Source organism: Scardinius erythrophthalmus (assembly GCF_964197995.2).
Source record: "Scardinius erythrophthalmus genome assembly, chromosome: 6".
Lineage (NCBI taxonomy): Eukaryota > Metazoa > Chordata > Actinopteri > Cypriniformes > Leuciscidae > Scardinius > Scardinius erythrophthalmus.
This window is the reverse complement of record NC_138226.1, coordinates 30992019-31013070: the sequence shown is the minus strand read 5'-3', so window position 1 is coordinate 31013070 and position 21052 is coordinate 30992019. Positions and strand designations below refer to the sequence as shown.

The 21052-nt window shown below is 41.0% G+C and overlaps 1 protein-coding gene across 2 annotated transcripts; it reads left to right on the top strand.

The window, feature by feature from the left end:
- Positions 1-1974: 1974 nt before the first annotated feature.
- Positions 1975-17700, top strand: lacc1 (laccase (multicopper oxidoreductase) domain containing 1). Of its 2 annotated transcripts, XM_081369571.1 has the most exons (6): positions 1975-3117; positions 4626-4804; positions 4974-5139; positions 13374-13599; positions 13691-13742; positions 16300-17700. In XM_081369571.1, exons 1-5 carry the CDS (start codon positions 2568-2570, stop codon positions 13710-13712), a joined length of 1143 nt encoding a protein of 380 aa, XP_081225697.1. In that variant the 5' UTR covers positions 1975-2567; the 3' UTR covers positions 13713-13742; positions 16300-17700. The 2 variants fall into 2 exon arrangements, with proteins under 2 accessions (XP_081225697.1, XP_081225696.1); XM_081369570.1 differs by lacking the exon at positions 13691-13742.
- The last annotated feature ends 3352 nt before the right edge of the window (positions 17701-21052 follow it).

Genomic DNA, 21052 nt, shown 5'->3' with positions numbered 1-21052 from the left:
CTGATGGCTGTAAAGCTATTTGACCCAGAGCTGGGGGTCTGTTCATGGAGATCAGGGCTTATCCACATGCCAGTGGGACTGGCATGCCGCATGTCTGAGGCAGACCACCTCCGAGTCCCCTGTAGTTCAGCCTGAGCTCGCCAGGTGCTAAGTTGACGTGTGTCACCACGCAGAGACACTACATAGGGCTTGTCTGTGGAGAGGCTATGTACTGGCAGGGGAGACTTACGCACACGGCTCTCTTTTCGCATGAGCTAGCCAGCGGTAGAGGCTGAAAGCTGAATGTGACAAGCACACAACATACAGCACACAACAGTAGACGTATCCACAGACCATTTGACACAACATTAAAGGGACATTAAAGGGTAAAGGGTTTTACTAAAGGCCTTCTAAAGCGAAGCGATGCATTTTTATTAGAAAAATATCCATATTTATAACTTTATAAACTATAATCACTGGCTTCTGGTAACGGCCGTATGCGAGTCTGTTTGTTTGAACCGCGAGAGGCATCTACTCTCACCTAAGCTTATGCTACTCCTACATCCTACATCAAGCGTCAGAACAGAAGTCACTCTTCCGAACTAGACCTAGCCTCGCGTACGGCCGTTACCAGAAGCCATTGATTATACAGTGCTATGCATAAGTTTAGACACTCATGCTAAAGTTGACAAAAAAGAGGAATAAAAAATCATCTTTTGGAAATTGAACTTAATGCCTTAATTTAAAAAATTAGGAAAAATCCAACCTTTAAGGACACCAATTTTCTTTGTGAATGAATAATGTATCGTAATTAAATAAATGTTCTTCCTTAAAATACAGGGTGCATAAGTTTGGACACCCCTATGTTAAATTCCCATAGAGGCAGGCAGATTTTTATTTTTAAGTATTTTTTTTTATTTTATTTTTAGGATACTATGCATCCTGATAAAGTTCCCTTGGCCTTTGGAACTAAAATAGCCCCACATCATCACATAGCCTTCACCATACCTAGAGATTGGCATGGGGTACTTTCCATAAGATCATCTCTCAATGCAAATCAAACCAGCTATTAGGCTAACTGAAATAAAACCATGCCAATCTCTAGGTATGGTGAAGGCTATGTGATGATGTGGGGCTATTTTAATTCCAAAGGCCAAGGGAACTTTATCAGGATGCATAGTATCCTAAAAAATAAATAAAAAAAAAATACTTAAAAATAAAAATCTGCCTGTCTCTATGGGAATTTAACATAGGGGTGTCCAAACTTATGCACCCTGTATTTTAAGGAAGAATATTTATTTATTTACGATACATTATTCATTCACAAAGAAATTTGGTGTCCTTAAAGGTTGGATTTTTCCTAATTTTTTAAATTAAGGCATTAAGTTCAGTTTCCAAAAGATGATTTTTTATTCCTCTTTTTAGTCAGCTTTAGTATGGGTGTCTAAACTTATGCATAGCACTGTAGTTAATAAAGTTAATAAATATGGATATTTTTCTTGCAAAAACACATTGCTTTGCTTCAGAAGGCCTTTATTTGCTTTGCCCCCGGAGCCTTATGGATTACTTTTATGATGGATGGGTGTGCTTTTTTGCGCTTCAAAAACTCAGGCACTGTTCACTCCCATTATAAAGCTTTGAAGAGCCAAATTATTTTTTTATATAACTCTGATTGTGTTTGGCTGAAAGAAAAAAGTCATATACACCTAGGATGGCTTGAGGGTGAGTGAATTATGTAATAATTTTCATTTTTGGGTGAACTCTAAACCTTTAAGAAAAGTGCCGAGCTGAATTTTTGTGCCATCTAGTTTAAAAGAGAAGTCAAATGTGCCTTTACCCCCGTTGTACTGCTTCTAATATAAAAGTTTGTGTGTGTATATATATATATATATATATATATATATATATATATATATACATATATAAAAATATATAGGCATATATTATACTCTTATGGCCACAATGCAAGGTTCATTGACAATGTCAGTTAAGTCTCAGTACACTCTTTAATGTGGAAGTTTATGAGGATATCTCATCTGACAGCCTGCATGTCTAAAAAAAAAAGAAAAAAAAGAAAAAAAAGCCAGATAACGGGTAAAATGAAAACGCCCCAAACTGTAGCAACTGACTGGAAATTCTGTATCTGAGAAATGTCTATCACGTCGCGTGAGAAATAAATATGGCTGTAGCCTACATGAGGCGCTCGTCTGGAAGTTTATGAGGATATCTCATCTGACAGCCTGCATGTCTAAAAAAAAGAAGAAGAAGAAAACAGCCAGACACCGGGTAAAATGAAAACGCACCAAACTGTAGCAACTGACTGGAAATTCTGCAGCTGAGAAATGTCTATCATACGTCGCGTGAGAAATAAGTCAATGGCTGTATGAGGCGCTCGTCTGGTGAGGAGTTTCCACTGAGGGCGGCGCTACACTCTTTTCAGGAAGTGGTTGGGACAGAGGAAATTTTATTTTCGTGGTAAATAAAAAAAAGTTCCTCGTTTGTAACTCATATAACCAGGTGTGGTATGTTTGCACGTCCACATAACTTCCATCCCAGAGAGAGCGAAGAAAGCGTGTCTGTGTGCGATAATGTCTGCAGTTACTCTTGTGGATCTCACACATATCTGCAGTTCAGAATACGACATCTGTGTTGAAAGGCGCATCAGCAAGTTTTGTGCACTGACCGGGAATGGCTCACAGGAACCGGTCTTCGTCATAGCGGATCCAGAGAGCTCCGTGGGGACTGACAGATTTCCAAGAAGCTCTGTTCTGGAGATGTTTATCGGTTTCAGCAATTCCCCACAGGTCCTGTGCAAAAGCTCTCTTTCTGCCTCGTTATACTCATTCAAACAGGCTATAGACAAAGAGGACATTAGTAATGTGAAGATCATGACCTCGAGCCACGGGAGAGCATTGTTTCAGGTCTACCAGGAGATCCTCTTCACTTCTGCATATAGTTTTGAATACAGTATGATATATGACAGTGTGCCCTGTGACTCGTGTCCCCTGGGTATCTGCACACACACAGGCATCAGCACTCAGCAGGCAGCTGACGCTAAACACGAGCTCTGCACGTTTCTACAGCGCCTCCCAGCGGTCAAAGGAGATATTACACCTCTCAAGTCTTCTGTAATTTCAGGTTGGCGGTGTTCGTCTTCATGATCACATTATACGCGTATTTTACCTTAGAGGTTATACTTGAGTATGTACTATTCGTTATTATTTACTTTGCATGCTTTTTAACGAACTAGTAATATAGTAAAAATGTGAAAGTTATGTTCACTGTCTACAAAACAGGAACTATATGAGATTGAGGGCTGGCATAGTTTAATTTGGAATAATAAATATGCAGTAATACAGTTACAAATATTCAGTGAATTTATTATTATTTTGATCTTTAAAACTTTAGTTGTAAATGCTTATGCTTAAATGTTTGAAATTAGTTTGGTTATACATAAATTGTTTACATACGAATTTATTATTTTTATTTATAAAGCTAAATACAATAAAATGCTATTTAAATTATTAATAAAATTATTATTATTATGATTAAAGCTGTAAAGCCTGGCATAGCTTTTTAAATGGAACAGTTTATTAAAAATTAAAAAAATAAATCTTACTATTATTTCATAGTATTAATACATTTAATTATTGATAAATAATATTATTATTAAAGCTGTAAATGCTGACATATGAAATAATAGTAAGAAAAACAATATATTTTTTTAATGGAACTGTTCATTTAAAATCTACAAAAATAGAAAAAAAATCAAAAAAAAATCTAAACAAAGTTTGTGAATGTGTTTTATGTTTTTTGTATGTTTTATGGCCCTTGTATGATATAGCTGAATATGAAGCTCGTATTAAGGAGGAAAAAACACCTCATTTTATTCATAGACCCAAATTGAGCAAAAATATGCAGTTTGGTGGAGATATTGTTATTTTATGGCCAAAAAACTCAGATTGAATGTACCTTTTAATTTAAATAAATTAAATTTTTATTACAGGATTGTCACAATATCAGTGGTCACTCTATACTTTGTTTTAAGATGATATTTAAATAGTTTTATGATAAAATCAGTGTTTGCTAAATATATAATGCAATGCAATACAATGATGATTGACAGATGAACAAATAAATGCTCCCCAAAAGCCTGTTGTATCATATTTGATACATACATTTTAAGATTTTTTTTTTTTTAATTAGTATGTATGTATCAAGTAAACCTAAGTTACTTCAGTCCAGAAAGTGTTCATTCAAAAATATTCAAACAATATAAAAGTTATTACGTTTTACAAGATTTTAACGCAAAAAGACATGTATAACAAAACCTGAAGAGGGACATTTTTGCAATTACTAAAAAGCCTCCTTTTTTTGTCTTCCTGAGAAAGTATACACTAATTAGTGGGCAGAAGGCATGCAGTAGATTGTGTACAACGGGTTTCCCAGCAAAGTTTTGATAATGTTGATCATTTAGACGCCTTGGAAATTCATGTGTTAAATTTGTTCAATTAGGCTTTGTGGGATTAATGGATAATTGGAACAGATAGTGAAGGAAACACAGCCAGCGAGTGTTGCTGTGAGAAAGTTAAGAGTAAGCAGAGACAAAGAAGCAGCTAATATATCTATTTCCTTCTCATTCACAGACTGCTTTGGTCATGGCTTCACCACTCGTACTGGAGGAATCTCCTACATCAGCACCCTGAGCTCACTGAACCTCTTCTGTAACCCTCGGCGCAAAGACCCCAGAGCTGTGGTGTCCGAGAACCTGCGCCGGCTCGGCCTGCAGGCTGGCTTTACCCCTCAGCAGTTCAACCTCATAAAGGTACTTTACCACAAAGAAAATATGAGGAAGTCAGTCTAAGAGCAAGCAGCATATCAGAACTTTAAACACATACCACTGCATTTCTACATTCTGCCAAAGAAGTTCTGGCTCACTCATTGATCTTTCACACTAAACATTTTCTACATATTGCATGTGTTATTGACTTCAGTGCAATCATGCCAGTGATGTGTGGGTGATGGGCAAACCGGCCCCCGACAGTTACGACGGGATGGTGACCAATCAGGTGGGAGTTGTCATAGCGGCTCCAGGGGCCGATTGCATGCCATTGCTCTTCACTGACCCCGTGAGAAAGGTCATTGGAGTGGCACATGCAGGTTAGTCTCATCACAATGCAATGCTCCTACAAATTGATTTTCTTAAAAAATAGATATAATTTCTACTTTCGTTAGGGTGAAATATGACATTTTTTCTTGACAGGTTTAACTCACCTAAATACACTCAATAATACCGTAATTGTTATATTATGGTTAGTTCTGCATAACCTTATAGTGATTCAATTCAAGAATGCGTTCCATTCATTGGACTAATTTGCATGGCACTGCGAACGCCATAAAGGGAATAAGAGAATAATATCACTTCACTGGAAGTGGGGAAGGAAATTTACCCACCGGTCATTGCACTTCACTCCAGTACTAAAGTAGCTTGAAAAAAATAAACGCAGTGAAAATGAGTTGAGGCTCAAGCAGTTTAATTGAGCTTATTTGTCACCTTACAGATATAAAGTATAGAGTGACCACTGATATTGTGACAATCCTGTAATAAAAATCTCATTTATTTAAATTACAAGGTACATTAAATCTGAGTTTTTTGGCAGTATAAATAACAACTCCAAGAAACGTCTCGGTTACTGATGTAACCCTCGTTCCCTGAAGGAGGGAACGGGAGACGTAACGTCGACGTGACGACGTAATTGGGATCACTTCAGGGAGCCCTATCAACTTCGAGTGTCTACAGAACGAGCCAATGAACGTTGGCGTGCGTGAATCGCGTCACGCGCCCCGCCCCGCCGCGCGGGTATAAACAGGAAGCGGGCGCACGCACACATTGTTTTTCGCTGAGGAGCCGAGATTTGTGACGGCCATGCAGCGATGGTCAGCAACGGTGGCGACGGGACGTTACGTCTCCCGTTCCCTCCTTCAGGGAACGAGGGTTACATCAGTAACCGAGACGTTCCCTTTCAGTCGCTCACGTTCGACGTAACGTCGACGTGACGACGTAATTGGGATCCCATGGAAAACGCCACGGTTGCTGCCACATCCAGCGCCCTACGCAAGACTCTCAGACCCCCAACTGCTGGGGCGGAAGATCTGCGTAGAGGGAGTTCAACTGCTGTTCCATTATACCCCACACAGCGGAACTCTTGGATAACACTGGGAAAGCGTACCTCTCCAGGGGAAAGAACGCTGCGGAGCCACATCCTGCCCGAAGGGAGGTAACATGTGGAGAATACACATATGGACTGGCCGAAGGGGCAGTGCGACATATGGAATGTCACTGGGGTGGCTCCACCCGAAGGGGGAGACACACCGGACAGTGACGGCAGAGCAGACTCTGCCAAGGGAAGACACGGGCTCACCGCAGGGAACTGGTCGTGGAAGAATACACATATGGGATCGCCGCAGGGATCACCACATATGGAACCCAGCCTAGCACAAGTTACACAAGCATACGAGCACTAGGCCTGGCGTCGGACGCTCCGCAACGTCCGACTGCCGAAGGGGTGCGGAGGAACTCACAGGGTTCGCCAATGGGGAACTCGACTGGAGTAAAAAGCGCACGTATCCGTTCCTAGGAAGGGAGTGGCGCAGCAAGCCGACACTAGAGCGGGAACTTCGGTGTTACCGGCTAGTAGAAGCGAGCACACAGGAAGAAACCGGCTCAACACGTAAGCTATAAAACCTAGCGAACGTGTTAGGTGTCGCCCAGCCCGCAGCTCTACAGATGTCTGTCAGCGAGGCGCCGTGAGCCAGCGCCCAGGAAGAAGCGACACTCCTAGTGGAGTGGGCTTTCAACCCAGGCGGGCAGGGCACGCCTTGGGCTTCGTAAGCCAAGGCGATGGCATCCACTATCCAGTGGGCCATCCTCTGCTTGGAGACAGCCTTCCCTTTCTGCTGGCCTCCGTAACAGACGAAGAGCTGATCTGAGGTCCTGAGGCTTTGCGTTCTGTCCACGTACAGACGCAGAGCGCGAACGGGACAGAGAAAAGCCAGGGCTGGGTCTGCCTCCTCCGAAGGCAGCGCTTGCAGGTTCACTACCTGGTCCCGGAAGGGAGTGGTAGGAACCTTGGGCACGTATCCGGGCCGGGGTCTCAGGATGACGTGAGAGTTATCCGGGCCGAATTCTAGGCACGATTCGTCGACCGAAAATGCATGCAGGTCCCCTACCCTCTTGATAGAGGCCAATGCAACCAGGAGTACTGTCTTACAGGACAGAATTTTTAACTCAGCTGATTGCAGAGGCTCAAAGGGTGGTCTCTGAAGTGCCGAAAGGACCAGAGACAAGTCCCAAGAGGGTATAGAGAGTGGGCGAGGAGGATTCAGTCTCCTCGCTCCCCTCAGGAACCTGACGATCAGGTCATGCTTTCCTAAAGACTTACCATCAACAGCATCGTGATGTGCAGCAATAGCGGCAACATACACTTTAAGGGTGGAGGGAGACAGCCTTCGCTCCAACCCTTCTTGCAGGAAGGAAAGCACGGCTCTGATCGAGCAAGATCGGGGGTTCTCAAACAGATCTACCTGTGCGGTCCCGAAGCGCCCGAAAATCAGCTGGACCACCTGGGGATGGAGTCGCCATTCTCCCGGTAGCACCTGCTGCCGTGAGAGCTCGTCGGCTGCACGGTTGAGCAGGCCCGGAATGTAAACGGCACGAAGCGACCTCAGATGCTTCTGACTCCAGAGGAGGAGATGGCGGGCGAGTTGTGACATGCGGCGGGAACGTAGACCACCTTGGCGGTTGATGTACGCAACGGTCGCAGTGCTGTCCGTACGGACCAGTACGTGCTTGCCTAGAAGCAGCGTTTTGAAACGGCTCAGTGCAAGACGTACTGCTAACAACTCGAGGCAGTTGATGTGCCAATGCAGTTGAGGCCCCGTCCACAGGCCTGAAGCTGCATGCCCGTTGTACGTGGCCCCCCAGCCGGTGGTAGAGGCATCCGTGGAGACCACAGAGTGCCTGGACACTTGTTCCAGGGGAACACCTGCCCGCAGGAACGAAGGGTCCGACCACAAGCTGAGAGTTTGGCGACAGTGCGGGGTCACTTGGACCCGGCACGAGCCGCTCTGCCACGCCCATCTCGGGACTCGATCGTGGAGCCAGTGTTGGAGCGGCCTCATATGAAGCAATCCGAGCGGCGTAACCGCGGCTGCAGATGCCATATGCCCCAGGAGCCTCTGAAACAGTTTCAGTGGTGCCGCTGTTCTGCGTCTGAGCGTGCTCACGCAGTTCAACACTGACTGGACACGGGCCTCGGTGAGGCGCGCTGTGATGCTGATCGAGTCCAACTCCATACCGAGAAAAGAGATCCTCTGCCCGGGGGTGAGTTTGCTCTTTTCCCAGTTGACCCGAAGCCCTAGGTGGCTGAGGTGACTGAGCACCATGTCCCTGTGTTCGCACAACTGCTCTCTCGACTGGGCCAGAATAAGCCAGTCGTCGAGGTAGTTGAGGATGCGAACACCACGCTCGCACATGGGAGCAATGGCCGCCTCCGCGACTTTCGTGAAGACGCGGGGCGACAGGGCCAGCCCGAAGGGTAAGACCTTGTACTGATATGCCCGTCCCTCGAACGCAAAGCGGAGAAACGGTCTGTGTCGAGGGAGAATCGAGACATGAAAGTACGCGTCCTTCAGGTCGATCGCTGCAAACCAATCTTGGGGACGGATGCATTTGAAAATGCGTTTCTGCGTAAGCATCTTGAACGGTAGCCTGTGAAGGGACCGGTTCAGGACGCGCAGGTCCAAGATTGGTCGTAACCCACCACCTTTCTTGGGTACAATGAAGTACGGGCTGTAGAAGCCGGTCTTCATATCGGCTGGAGGGACCGGCTCGATCGCGTCCTTCGCCAGTAGGACTGCAATCTCCGCCCTGAGCACCGGGGCATTGTCCGCCAGAACACGGGTGAACAGAATGCCCCTGAAAGCAGAGGGGCGCCGGGCGAACTGAATCGCATAGCCGAGTCTGACGGTACGGATGAGCCAGCGAGACGGGCTGGGAAGCGTTAACCAGGCTCCCAGAGACCGAGCAAGCGGGACTAACGGCACCACAGACGTACCCGGGGTGGGGCAGCGCGGCGGAATGCAGGGACCCGACTCGGACGGCACAGCGGCCCGAAGTGGGGTCTGAGTGTGTGGTGCAACACATACCTGCTTCCGTCGAGGGGCAGAGCGGGTGTGCGGAGGCGTCAGTGCGTCCAGGACACAGCCACTGCTGCCTGCTGGCGATGAAAGAGGGGCTGGGGAGTGACAAGGCATGGCGGCGTCGTCGACTGCCAAGCGCGCCCTCTTGGGGCCCAGAGGTTTCAGAAATTGCTCTTTTTTTGAAAATGTGGGTACCACTGACCCGTGGGTCAGTGGCGGAACAAAAAGAAAAGGAAACAAAAGATTCTCCGCCCGGCCCTCCACCGGGGGAAGGAGTGGCGCCTTCGCCATCTCCTGAAGAGCAACTTGATCCACCTCCGGGCCGCCCGTCTCAGGGTCGTTTGCACCGTCGCTTGCCTCCTGGTTTGGCAGCGGCCTGGACGGGCGGGGTCGGCTTCCTACGGCTTGCTCCGCGCTGAGGCCTGGATGGTTGCTGAGGGGCCCGCGGAGGATGACTCGACGGGGAAGCCCTCACGGTAATCCTCAGATCACCCTGGTCATGCACTGAAGTAGGTCTATTCTGCGGGGCAGAATAGACACTAGATCGGGGCATAGGCGAGGGGACTGCACCTCCCTTGAGGTAAGCGAGTCTCGATCTAAGCGCTGCGATAGTCATATTCCCGCAATGGGAACATGAACTATTCACAAAAGCTGCCTCAGCGTGTTGAATGCCCAAACACGAGAGGCAACTGCTGTGGCCATCTGCTGGCGCCAGGGAACGACGGCATCCAGAAACGCACAAGCGGAATGACATCTTGAAAAAGACGCAGGGTCACGCTTGTGTTGCTCTTTTAGTAAAAATAAAAAAGGATTTAGAAAACTCTCTTTTGTGTTGAGGCACCCAGGGGTAGCCGCAGTGTGAATGCACACACAGAGGAAACGCCCACCGAACCGACACACACACACACACAAACACAAACACAGTGCTGTGAAACAGCAGTTGAGAGCTGCAATGCTCGCGGCCACCGCTGATCGCGCCGTCACACCAACACAGGAACAGAGAGATGATCCTCTTTTTGAAGTCTTCAAAGGCTGATTCTGATAGACAAAAAGTCTCATAGAAACTCGGCTCCGAAGTGAAAGACAATGTGTGCGTGCGCCCGCTTCCTGTTTATACCTATTAAAGCATAAGCATTTACTGCAAGAGTTTTATAGATCATAAGAATCATAAATTTGCTGAATTGTTTTAACTCTATTGTATTTAGTCCCAGGTGTGTTTTGTATGGAAGCTTGTTTCCGCCACGAAAAAAGTAATTGCAACTTTTTATCTCACAATTCTGACTTTTTTTCTCACTATTGTGAGATATAGACTTGCAGTTGCGAGTTCTAAAGTCAGAGTTCTAAAGTTTTTCTGCAAGTTATAAAGTCAGAATTGTGAGATATAGACACAATTGCGAGAAAAAATTGTGAGTTTATATTTTTTTCATATATTTCGCAATTGTGCCTTTTTTTCTCATAATTATAACGAGTATTTATTACACATTTCGGGCTTTATAACTTGCAATTGCTAGAAAACAGTCAGAATTGTCAGAAGTCACAATTACACACAAAAATATACTTTTTTTAATTCCATGGCAGAAACAGGCTTCCATAGTTTTAAACAGGGTTGTTTGAGGGGTATAAAGTGCATGAGACTCTCGACAGTGACAGTGCAATTATCATGATTATGGTTAACCAAGATAAAATACATATCTAACCAAAATGTGTTATTTTTATATTAGACATCAGAACAGACATTTATCACTCAGTTTAGTGTTTTCAAAAATCACAATTTACATGGTTTAAATGAATAATAATTGAATATTTATATAAACACACGTTATATACAGTACAATACACACATATATTAAATTAAAGTACATATAATATAAGAAGTATATTATATAAGAAGTAATATAAGAAGTATATTATGTCATCATATAATAAGCGCGACTCAAGTTTCGTCTGCGTGATAGCATTGCAGGCTCTTCCAAATGAGTGCATTTTCAATCAGACCGCAGAACATTCATGACTGACAGACATATAAATCAATGTGTTTTATGTGAAATTCAGTAATTGGAGTACTCCGTGAAGGGTTAATGTAATTGAGTTTTTCTCAGTGCTGTGCTTACGTAATCCTTGTTCATGCTATTTCAGAGTTAGATACATACAGTGTAATACAGTACAATACAATATTTATTTATAAAGCACAGTTAAAAAAACAAGCTGACCAAAGTGCTGTACAGAACAGAAGGAAAAAAATAATAATAATAATAATAAAACAACAAATAAAGTAACACAAAACAATAAATAAGCGATAATCGTATCTGAATCAAGGAGTATTAAAAGTCAAAGAAAATAAATAAGATTTGAAGGTGGAAACAGAGGGAGCTAATCTAATGTAGAGAGGTAGACTGTTCCAAAGTTTTGGGCCTGCAGTCGCAAAAGCGCGATCGTCTCGTTTTTTAAGTCTGGATCTAGGCACAATGAGTAGACAGTGATCACTGGATCTCAGGGTTCTAGAAGGAGTGTACGGACAAAGTAGATCGGTCAGGTACTGAGGGGCCAATTTGTTCAGGGCTTTATAAACAAATAATACAATTTTAAAATCAATTCTGAATTTGACAGGTAGCCAGTGCAGTTTGGATAAAATAGGGGTGATCGACTCATACTTGTGGGTCCCAGTGAGGAGTCTAGCAGCTGCGTTTTGCACTATCTGTAGACGGGAGAGGGAACACTGAGAGACACCAAAATAAAGTGAATTACAATAGTCTAGTCGAGATGTTACGAAAGCATGAATCACTGTTTGGAAATTACTCTGAGTTAAAAAAGGTTTCACTTTAGAGAGTTGGCGAAGGTGAAAAAAGCATGATTTTACAACAGTACTGATCTGTTTCTCAAATTTTAAGTTGTGATCAAACAGAAAGCCCAGATTTCTAGCGCATTGAGTTTCATGTGGGGCAAGAGAACCAGGGTCAACATCAAGCACACAGTTTTCCTTGGGCCCAAATAGAATTATTTCAGTTTTATTTTTGTTTAAATTTAGAAAATTACTTGAAAGCCAAAGCTTAAGGTCATTTAAACAGGCCAACAGGAGTTCTAAACCATTTTTATCGTTATGTTTTAAAGGAAAATAGATCTGAGTATCATCAGCATATACAGTAGATGAAAGGATACTCCGTATTTATTAAAAATGAAAGCCAGAGGTAACATATACATGGTAAACAATACCGGCCTGAGGATTGATCCCTGTGGGACTCCACAGTTTAGAGGTACTGTACACTAGAGGAGGACTGATGACCAATACGAACACTAAAACAGCTTTTGGTCAGATCAGAATGGAACCACTGTAAGACTACGTCTCGAAAGCCCACAGATATCTCCAGACGTCTCAACAGGACCTCATGGTCGACTAAATCAAATGCAGCACTCAAATCTAATAAAACTAAAGCCATTGATTTCCCAGAATCAGTTTCTGTGAAAATATCGCTTGAAACTCTTAAAAGGGCAGATTCAGTATTGTGTAAAGCTTTAAAACCAGATTGAAACGTTTCATGGAGAGAATTTACAGACAAGTATGATTGTAATTGGGTCAGTGCAACTCTCTCAAGGATCTTCGAAATAAAAGGTAAATTAGAAATAGGACGGAAGTTAGAGAGAGAGGAAGGATCCAAATTAGTTTTTTTAAGATACGGTGTCACCACAGCAACATTAAGACTGTTAGGGAAGGAACCAGTAGACAGGCATTTGTTAATTACAAGTAACAGGCCAGGAGCAACTGTGTCCATAATTTGTCTCAGGAAAAAAGGTGGAATAATATCCTGAGGACAGATAGTAGGTTTTAGGTGACCGACAATTTCATTACGTGAGTCCAGATCAATCGGCTCAAACTCAGACCAGATGGAAGAACATAATGGAACATCATGCATAGTATATACAGAGTTAGACAACTGAGATCTTAAAGTTGTGATCTTATCAACAAAAAACTTCCCAAAGTTGTCACAGAGAGCAGTAGAGGGCAACAATTTTTTGTTATAAGTTCAGAAAAATATTAGCATTTTGCAGCCTTTGCAGCTTTCTGAAACACTTTGTAAGAGCTCAGAAAAAAATAATCATTTTCTGTGTTTATAGATAACATCTATGCCAGAAATGATGTGACCAGCTATAGCATAATGGAACAAGTGTTTATCTGGTATTTCTTGTGTGTGTCCCAGGCTGGAAGGGGACCCTAATGGGGATTGCCATGGCAACAGTGAACGCCATGGTGTCAGAGTTTGGCAGCAGTCCTGCAGACATTGTGTGTGTGATCGGGCCTTCTGTTGGGCCATGCTGCTTTACTCTGGAGAAAGATTCGGCCGGAGAGTTTCACGCCATACATCCAGACTGTGTTAGAAACATGGACTCATCTACACCTTATGTCGACATCAGACTCGCAACCAGGTAAAGGTCAAAGGTCAATCCTGGTTTGACTCCAACTGTTCTCCAGAGACCTGTTTTATTGATCCCTCAGTCCTCTTTGTCACTCACGTAGGTCAAGTCATTCCCTGAAGTGACTCACAGTAACGAACACCTCAAGAATGAAGGTGATTTATGTATGTAAAAGGCAATATATCTCTGTTAGAATATTAGCAGAAACAAATACTGATGATTTCCCTGGGGAAAGTGGACGCACACATGTATGCAGACTAAAGCCGGTCACTATGTGTGAGTTTTTGGGGTTACCGTTGTGCTGAAGATTAGAGCCTGTGGTTCAGCTGACAACTGGCCTAAAATCTTTAACATTAAAATCACTAAATTGTATAAGTAATGGCTGTGTATTTCTCAGCAAAGGGATGATCTCTTGGTCAAACACTTTAGAATATGCAGGTGTGCTTGTGCTGTTGTCAGCTAGCTTGAAAATATGAAACATTTATAATGTAAAGAATTAATGTTCAACATTATATATTAAATGCAATTTATTACACATGCAGTAGTACCATATCTGATCACATATACATCTATATATTATGAATATACTGAATATAACTGAATATAAAATCACATACATTATGATATATTAGTAAATATATTGTCACATATTTTTCAATATATGAAAGCGGCAATTCCTTATGTATTATTCAATATATTGTAATATATTAACACCACATATTATTCTGTGTATTTTCAAATATAATGTTAAACCATCTAATATATTGATCACTCATATATGGGAAATATATTTTCGGAAATATAGAACAGCCTGATGCCCTGGACACTATTTTTTCTCAGAATGTCGGGAGGGCATAAATCAGGCTTAAATCTGCCTGAAACTCCTGTAGTCTGAGCGCGGTTTAAAGACACCCACACACTACAAGATAATCACGCCGATTTTAGGCCCAATTCCGACAATCTTTGTCCCGATAATCTTGATGGTTCTACAGATTATTTTATTGATTTTCCTGTGGTGTGATGTGTATTAAGAGTGATTGAATCTGCTCGGAAAAACATCTGGGTCGCACAGATCTCAAATCGTAAATTTCCTACATGTTGAATATTTAAGATCAAAAGTTCTTTTGTTCTCGCAGGCACTCTGTAGATTATCACGTGGAATGAAACGATACCCAATTAGAAAAAAGCTGACGGAAGACAATGACTTCTTCCAATAACACAACTTCGCCCAAACCTAACACAAAATCAGTCCAAACACCATTATCTTCCTGCCCGTCGTCTGCCATGTTTGTTTAACACCAAAGTCACGTTTGACCGCAAGAGATTTTGCGAGATTTCCAGTGTTTACATTTGGGACTCTGTTAGTGTGTGTTGTGCTGTCTTGGGCTGTGTCTCAATCAGCTCCCTAGTTCAGTAGTCAGGGCACTGATCAGAGAGTTGGCGATTTGATGGGCTCAATCTCAAAATCCTTCCAGTGCACTGAAACGTTCGCTCCCTAAAAAAAAAAAATAAATAATAATAATTTAAAAAATGGGACCCCCTCGAAAATGAGATGTTACATCTCAAGGGTCTATCCTTTCAATCAAATTCTAAATTTATCAATACACTGTGAAACCCAGGGGGCATCGATGTTCCCTATGTTCCCTTAACGGAAGTTCTGAAGCACGAAACTTAAATCATGTGAGCCAACTCACTGCACATAATGACATGCGATAGATGTTTTCGAAAATACAAACCATTATTTAATTATAATTAAGCATAAACATACACCTCTAGATCTAGAATCTAGCTAATATTTAACATTGATTTACGGCTGAAATGTCGCACGTATATATGTAACAAGCGAAGTATTTACCATGTTGTATTTTAAATAACATTAAAAATGAATGTTGTTCATAAATACCAGTAGTGATGTTGTACAATGAGGATTTTGTCCTGGAAAAGTCATTAGCATCCTTTATGTTCTTACCAGCGCCGTATTCATCTACGGGATATACTGATTCACGAGCTAGGAAGCTAAGGAACTGATTGAGACGCACCCCTGGTCACATCGCGGCACTTCGCACACTATAGGAACAAAACTGTTACTGTAAATCAGAGTTTTTTATTGTCATGTTTGGTCTCTCACATTTTGAAAATCTGATAAGAGTTTAAAAATCTTTTAATGTGGGCCAGCATTAATTCCAATGGTAGACTTTTCATTGATTTGATCTTTTAACATATATACTCCGAAGTGTAATCTTCGCTCCTCCCAGATTTCACAGGGTTATTATAGTTAATTAAATCCTTTTCATTACTTGAAATAAAATAAATGTACCTGAAATTAAACATTTCTCATTTTAATATAATTTCATTCATTCAAAAAAGGAGAATATTAGTAATAAACCCTATAATAGTATGACCCAGACAGCAACACAGAGTCGGCCCAGATCCGGCCCATTTCTGGGCCGTATGTACCAGATGTGGGCCGAATCTGGGCCGACACTATGTTGCTGTCTGCAATCTCAATAATACTAAAATAACACTGTGAAGGTTGGTTTAACTATGTAAAGCACTTTAAGTAGCTTGCACTATTAAAATTAAGCTTATTATAATTTCTAAAAAATATTTTTTTTAAACTTTTTTTCTTTAAGATAATTCTAAGAATGTTACTTTATCTTGCATCTATTAAACTGCATCATATCAACCAACCAATCATGCTTTGTCTTTTAGAATTCTGCTGGAGAGAGGTGGGATTAAACCTGCACACATCGAGGACATCGGGATCCTACATCAGTCTGAATCCACACTGTGCACTTCATGCCATCCTGAATTATTCTTCTCACATGTAAGAGATGGACTCAACTTTGGGACACAAATTGGCTTTGTGTGGATCAAATAATCCTGCGTTCACCGAGCTCTGATTGATTGTGCAGAAACATTACATTCACATGTGTTTATTCAAGATATGCATCTAAAAGCCAGTGCATAAATTTACTAATATAATAAATGAATTTGTATGAGATTACCACCACTTGTGCCAAACTCAAATATGACGCAGCTATGAACATTGTCACTTGGTATGTTCACAATGGACATAATTTTTTTTTCCAACATCAAGATTTTAGACTGAAAATATTCTCATTTTAATAAGAGAAAGTGTTTGTTTAAATGGTCACTCAGTTTTTCCACTACTTTTGATCAACTTTTTGCTAGTTCGTTTAAATAGTCCTGGAGTGTGACAAATGGATTTTTAAAAATAGAAATATTCCATATTTTGACATGTTCTCTCATATGCTGCATATGAACTTATTGTATGTTTATTAATGCTGGTAATCTCTCTTGCAATGACATGGATGCATCACACCACATGATGAGGAAGTAGCTTCACATAAACTATACACATCTATTAATAGTTGGAGGTAAAACTTCCCTTTTTAAAAATTCCTTGAAGGCTTACTTCCCGTTCATGTCCTGATTGGCAACATTTTCAAGAGATTGTAGATTAGATTTTGTCACTCTTTAGGACTCAATATATGGTGACTTAGTTATAAAGTTGATGACCAAAATGGTGACCAAGTTATAAAGACTTTAAATAAAGTAATTACCAGTAATGTTATGACCCCATTAAATAGTTAAATATATGTATATGATATTTGTTAATGTTGAAACAAAAGGGATAGTTGTACAATAGAGGACAATTTCCACATTTTATTTGCTAACTGCTGGATTGTTAAAATATTAAAGCTATGCATTATAATACATAGATTTATGCATTGGACCAAATCTGTGATCTGTGCTGTCCAGACCAATTTTAAAAAATTTAAGGAAAGAGAAATGGCCCTTGTCAATGAGTGCAATGTCATGATGTCAACAACCAGTTATTGGAAGCTGCTGAAAGAAACCTCCGTAAAATTTGTCATTCAGGAACTGTATGTTGATATCTGTCAGTATGAGAGTGATTTGTGTTTTGTAAATTAGATGTTTTTAATTGCACAATCTATTTTAATGAACTGTGAAGAGGGAGCTAATCGTTTGATTTCTTTTCGCCTTAATGTGACCATTATCTTATGAATGAAATGCTAGTAAAAAATAAAATCTGTACAAAAAATAAAATCATATCACTGTGAAAGCAGCTCCTTCTTGTCATTAGGTATGCCAAACCTAAGATGTTAAGCTTGAAACTGTGGGATCACATAGCCTATTTTGTATTGTATTATAATAATGTATAACAAAATTAATAGTACTAAATGTGTAAAATCACGTGTACACATATATTTACCCCTGGGTTTCACAGACAAGCATTAAGCCTTGTCCCAGACTAAAATGCATGTGAGCTGTTTTAACTGAAATCAACTAGCTTATCTTAAATTCTGTCAGTGCCATTGTTTTGTCTCAAGATGCACACCAGGAAAAAGGTGGGTTTTTTTTTTGTTTTTTGTTTTTCTAAGGCACATTTATAAAAGCTACTTAAATGTCCTAACTGAACTAAGGCCTTATCCTGTCTGTGAAACCAGGCCTCAATATCTCAAATGGCGTTTAAAGGAGAACTCCGGTCAATTTTAACATTGAGCTCATTTTTTTTGTACATTTGGAGTGCTGTCAATACAGAGAACAACGACAAAAATCGGTGCTGCCTACACTCACTCTGAAGGAATCACTCACATTTTCTGTGCACTTGTAATGACACATCAAGGATGTTAAGAGGCTAAAAGCAGGTTTAGTAACTGTTACTTGCCCCATTGAAGTCAACAGGGTGCACGTTTTAAAAATAGAATAACTCGGTGTAGGCAACACTGATTTTTGTCGTTGTTCTCTGTATTGACAGCACTCCAAATGTACAAAAAAATGAGCTCAATGTTAAAATTGACCGGAGTTCTCCTTTAACGTTACATCTGTTCTGCATGTATTCGAAGATGCGACGCTAGATGGCGCTCGCGTCACTGCTGTTCCTTTACGCTGCGTGCGCGCGCTTGTTGTTTTGTTTTTAAGATTGAGAGAGACGCTGGCTGGTGGTTGTTGGCTTTGGCTTGTGGCCAAGAGCCCTTCAGCAGCATCACAGGCAGGCTTGGTCTCCAACAGCGCTTTTGCAATGTCACAAAAACATCTCAGCTATTCCCTATCGCGTGTTAGCCTGTTGAAATGGCATTAAGTCATTAAAGGAGGAGATATCCAAGAGTGACGTGATGTTTTCACCAGCACTGAAGAAAAGACCCTAACGTTAGTCAGTGTAACGTTACACAAGACGAGCAGCAGCGTGAAAGTAAATGTGAGTTTTCCGAGTGTTTACAGAAAATGACTGTGGTAAACCAACCTATTTGACAATACCTCAACACTGACCTACTAAGGGATCAAACATTGCCAACACATGCACCTAATTTGACATCGGATGTCATGTGGATCTGTACCAAAATTGTTTAATACAAAGTAAACATGAACTGCATTGGCCCTCCAATATGGAAAAGTGTTAAAGGAGTGGTACAATTCCCTTTTCATAAAATGTAAGATGTCTCTGATGTCCCTAGAGTGTGTATGGTAAGTTTTACCCCACAGCTATTTTTATATAGCATGTTAAAACTTCAACAGCTTGTCTCCTTTTACCTCACACACAAATGCACTGAAAATTTCAAAAACTTTTAGCCTTTTATGTTCAAACCGGAGTCAGATAATGATGGAGAGACTCAAGAAGAAGTGACAACATGTAGAATCCAACAGGACATTTCTGAATGGTTAGTTTATGAATTTATGCAGCTGATGTGGAGTTAACTATCTTCTAGTCATTGATTAGCATATTCTGTCACGATAATCTATATCGTTTCCAGGGGCGGGGTTTATGTAAATCTTAGTGTTTGTGATGTCACTAACCCGGGTGTAGTCCCTACCAGCCGTTTGTTGTAGTCCTTAATGATTTCTTTTAAAAGCAAATATCTTCCTTTGCTTTGAACTTTGAGCGTCGTAACTTTGCAGATGTTGTTTATGCTCAAACAGCAACATTACACACTAACTGAAGTTAGAAAAGTGAAATCATAATCAACCACCCTTTTAAACAGGAAAATGTACAAATGTAACTTTTTGATAATAAAAAAAATAGTAGGCTCATGATAGAGTGCAAAAAATCTTCTAATATCTTTACTTCACCCAAATACACTTAGTCTATTCTGTTGTGTTGTTGTATAATAATGCTTTATTTTAAAGCTGTCGGGACGGATTTCGCGCGAAGTGCTTGTCACGTCATCATGTCTGTAGAGAAAGATAGTTCTTCCGACTGTCTGTAGCGCGAAGCTGCAAGTTTGTTGTCACAACGAACGAGAAAAATTAACCATGGTCCATTAAAAATGACAAATCTCCGTGAATCACCGGTTGTAAAAACAAAGATCCATTATTTATTTGTCCATCCGCTCTGATAAGATGTTCTGTTTACACTGGTTTCTCGAACCCCAGAGAAGAACTAAAACAAAATACTTCCACAAGACTTACTTTTGGCGTGCAGTTTTAATTTTTAACCAATAGTGGGACAAAAGTTACATAGCCTATTGTAGCTTTAAATGTATAAACAACAGTGGGATTATCATGATTTCTCAGCCATAAAACAAACACTGGGGTAAATATTGAATTTATTAGCCATTTAACTATAAGGGACATGAATTGGAGTTGATATTGTAGGCTAGTTTTTGATTTGACACAGGCCTATCCTTTGACCTAAATAACAACGGATGTGGAAAAAAAAAAGGTTTTCTTAGTCATAAAATTTATAAGCATCTTATTTATACTTGCACAGTAATACGGTTAATGTTATTATTTGCATTGTCCCTGCCCTTCGTGACACCATTAGAACAAATCCATCAGTCTGCTTATTCTCACACGTACTCACTATCTTCTTTGTGCCTTCAGCTGGCAATAGAGATTAATAGAGCAGGTCAAGAATTTATTTGAACCATGACTTGCATCATCTTAACTGGGTCTCCTATATTTAAATATAGATTTACATGCAACACAAAGACTTTCGAAGTCAAACCTCAGATTAATAAAGTGCTTTTATGTGGATCATGCGAAAAAAGAAAAAAGGATGGTAATTTCCGTGCAAACAGATGGAAATTTCTGGATAGGGTTGTGATGAGGCCGTGATGTCCTGAAAATAACAATTTTTTTCCCTTCATTTCAGAACACACGTCATTATGATGTTTTAGAGTACATATTGTCTACAGTGTACTAAAGTAGAATTCACAGAAACACTTCTGGAACTGATATTGTGGTTTTATTGCACTTTAGACCATGATGTTTGCAGAACCACTGTTCGAGTTTCTGAATGACTGTCACAGTTTTCCTGATTTATGACTTCCGATCACGCCTCAGCTTTCCTGTAACTTATTAAAGTGCCCGACTCGCATATCCTTTGTGCTCGAGGAAACACTTACATCAGAAGAAACTGTGTGTGTGCAGACTTGTAAACAAATAAGAACAAGTTCAATCGCATTTAGCAAACGGG

Bases quoted from the DNA above. Each gene is read 5' to 3' on its own strand.
- lacc1 (XM_081369570.1), top strand. From the start codon at position 2,568: ATGTCTGCAGTTACTCTTGTGGATCTCACACATATCTGCAGTTCAGAA. The intron at 4,805-4,973 runs GTACTTTACCAC...TATTGACTTCAG, and splicing joins AGCAGTTCAACCTCATAAAG to TGCAATCATGCCAGTGATGT. The intron at 5,140-13,373 runs GTTAGTCTCATC...TGTGTGTCCCAG, and splicing joins CATTGGAGTGGCACATGCAG to GCTGGAAGGGGACCCTAATG.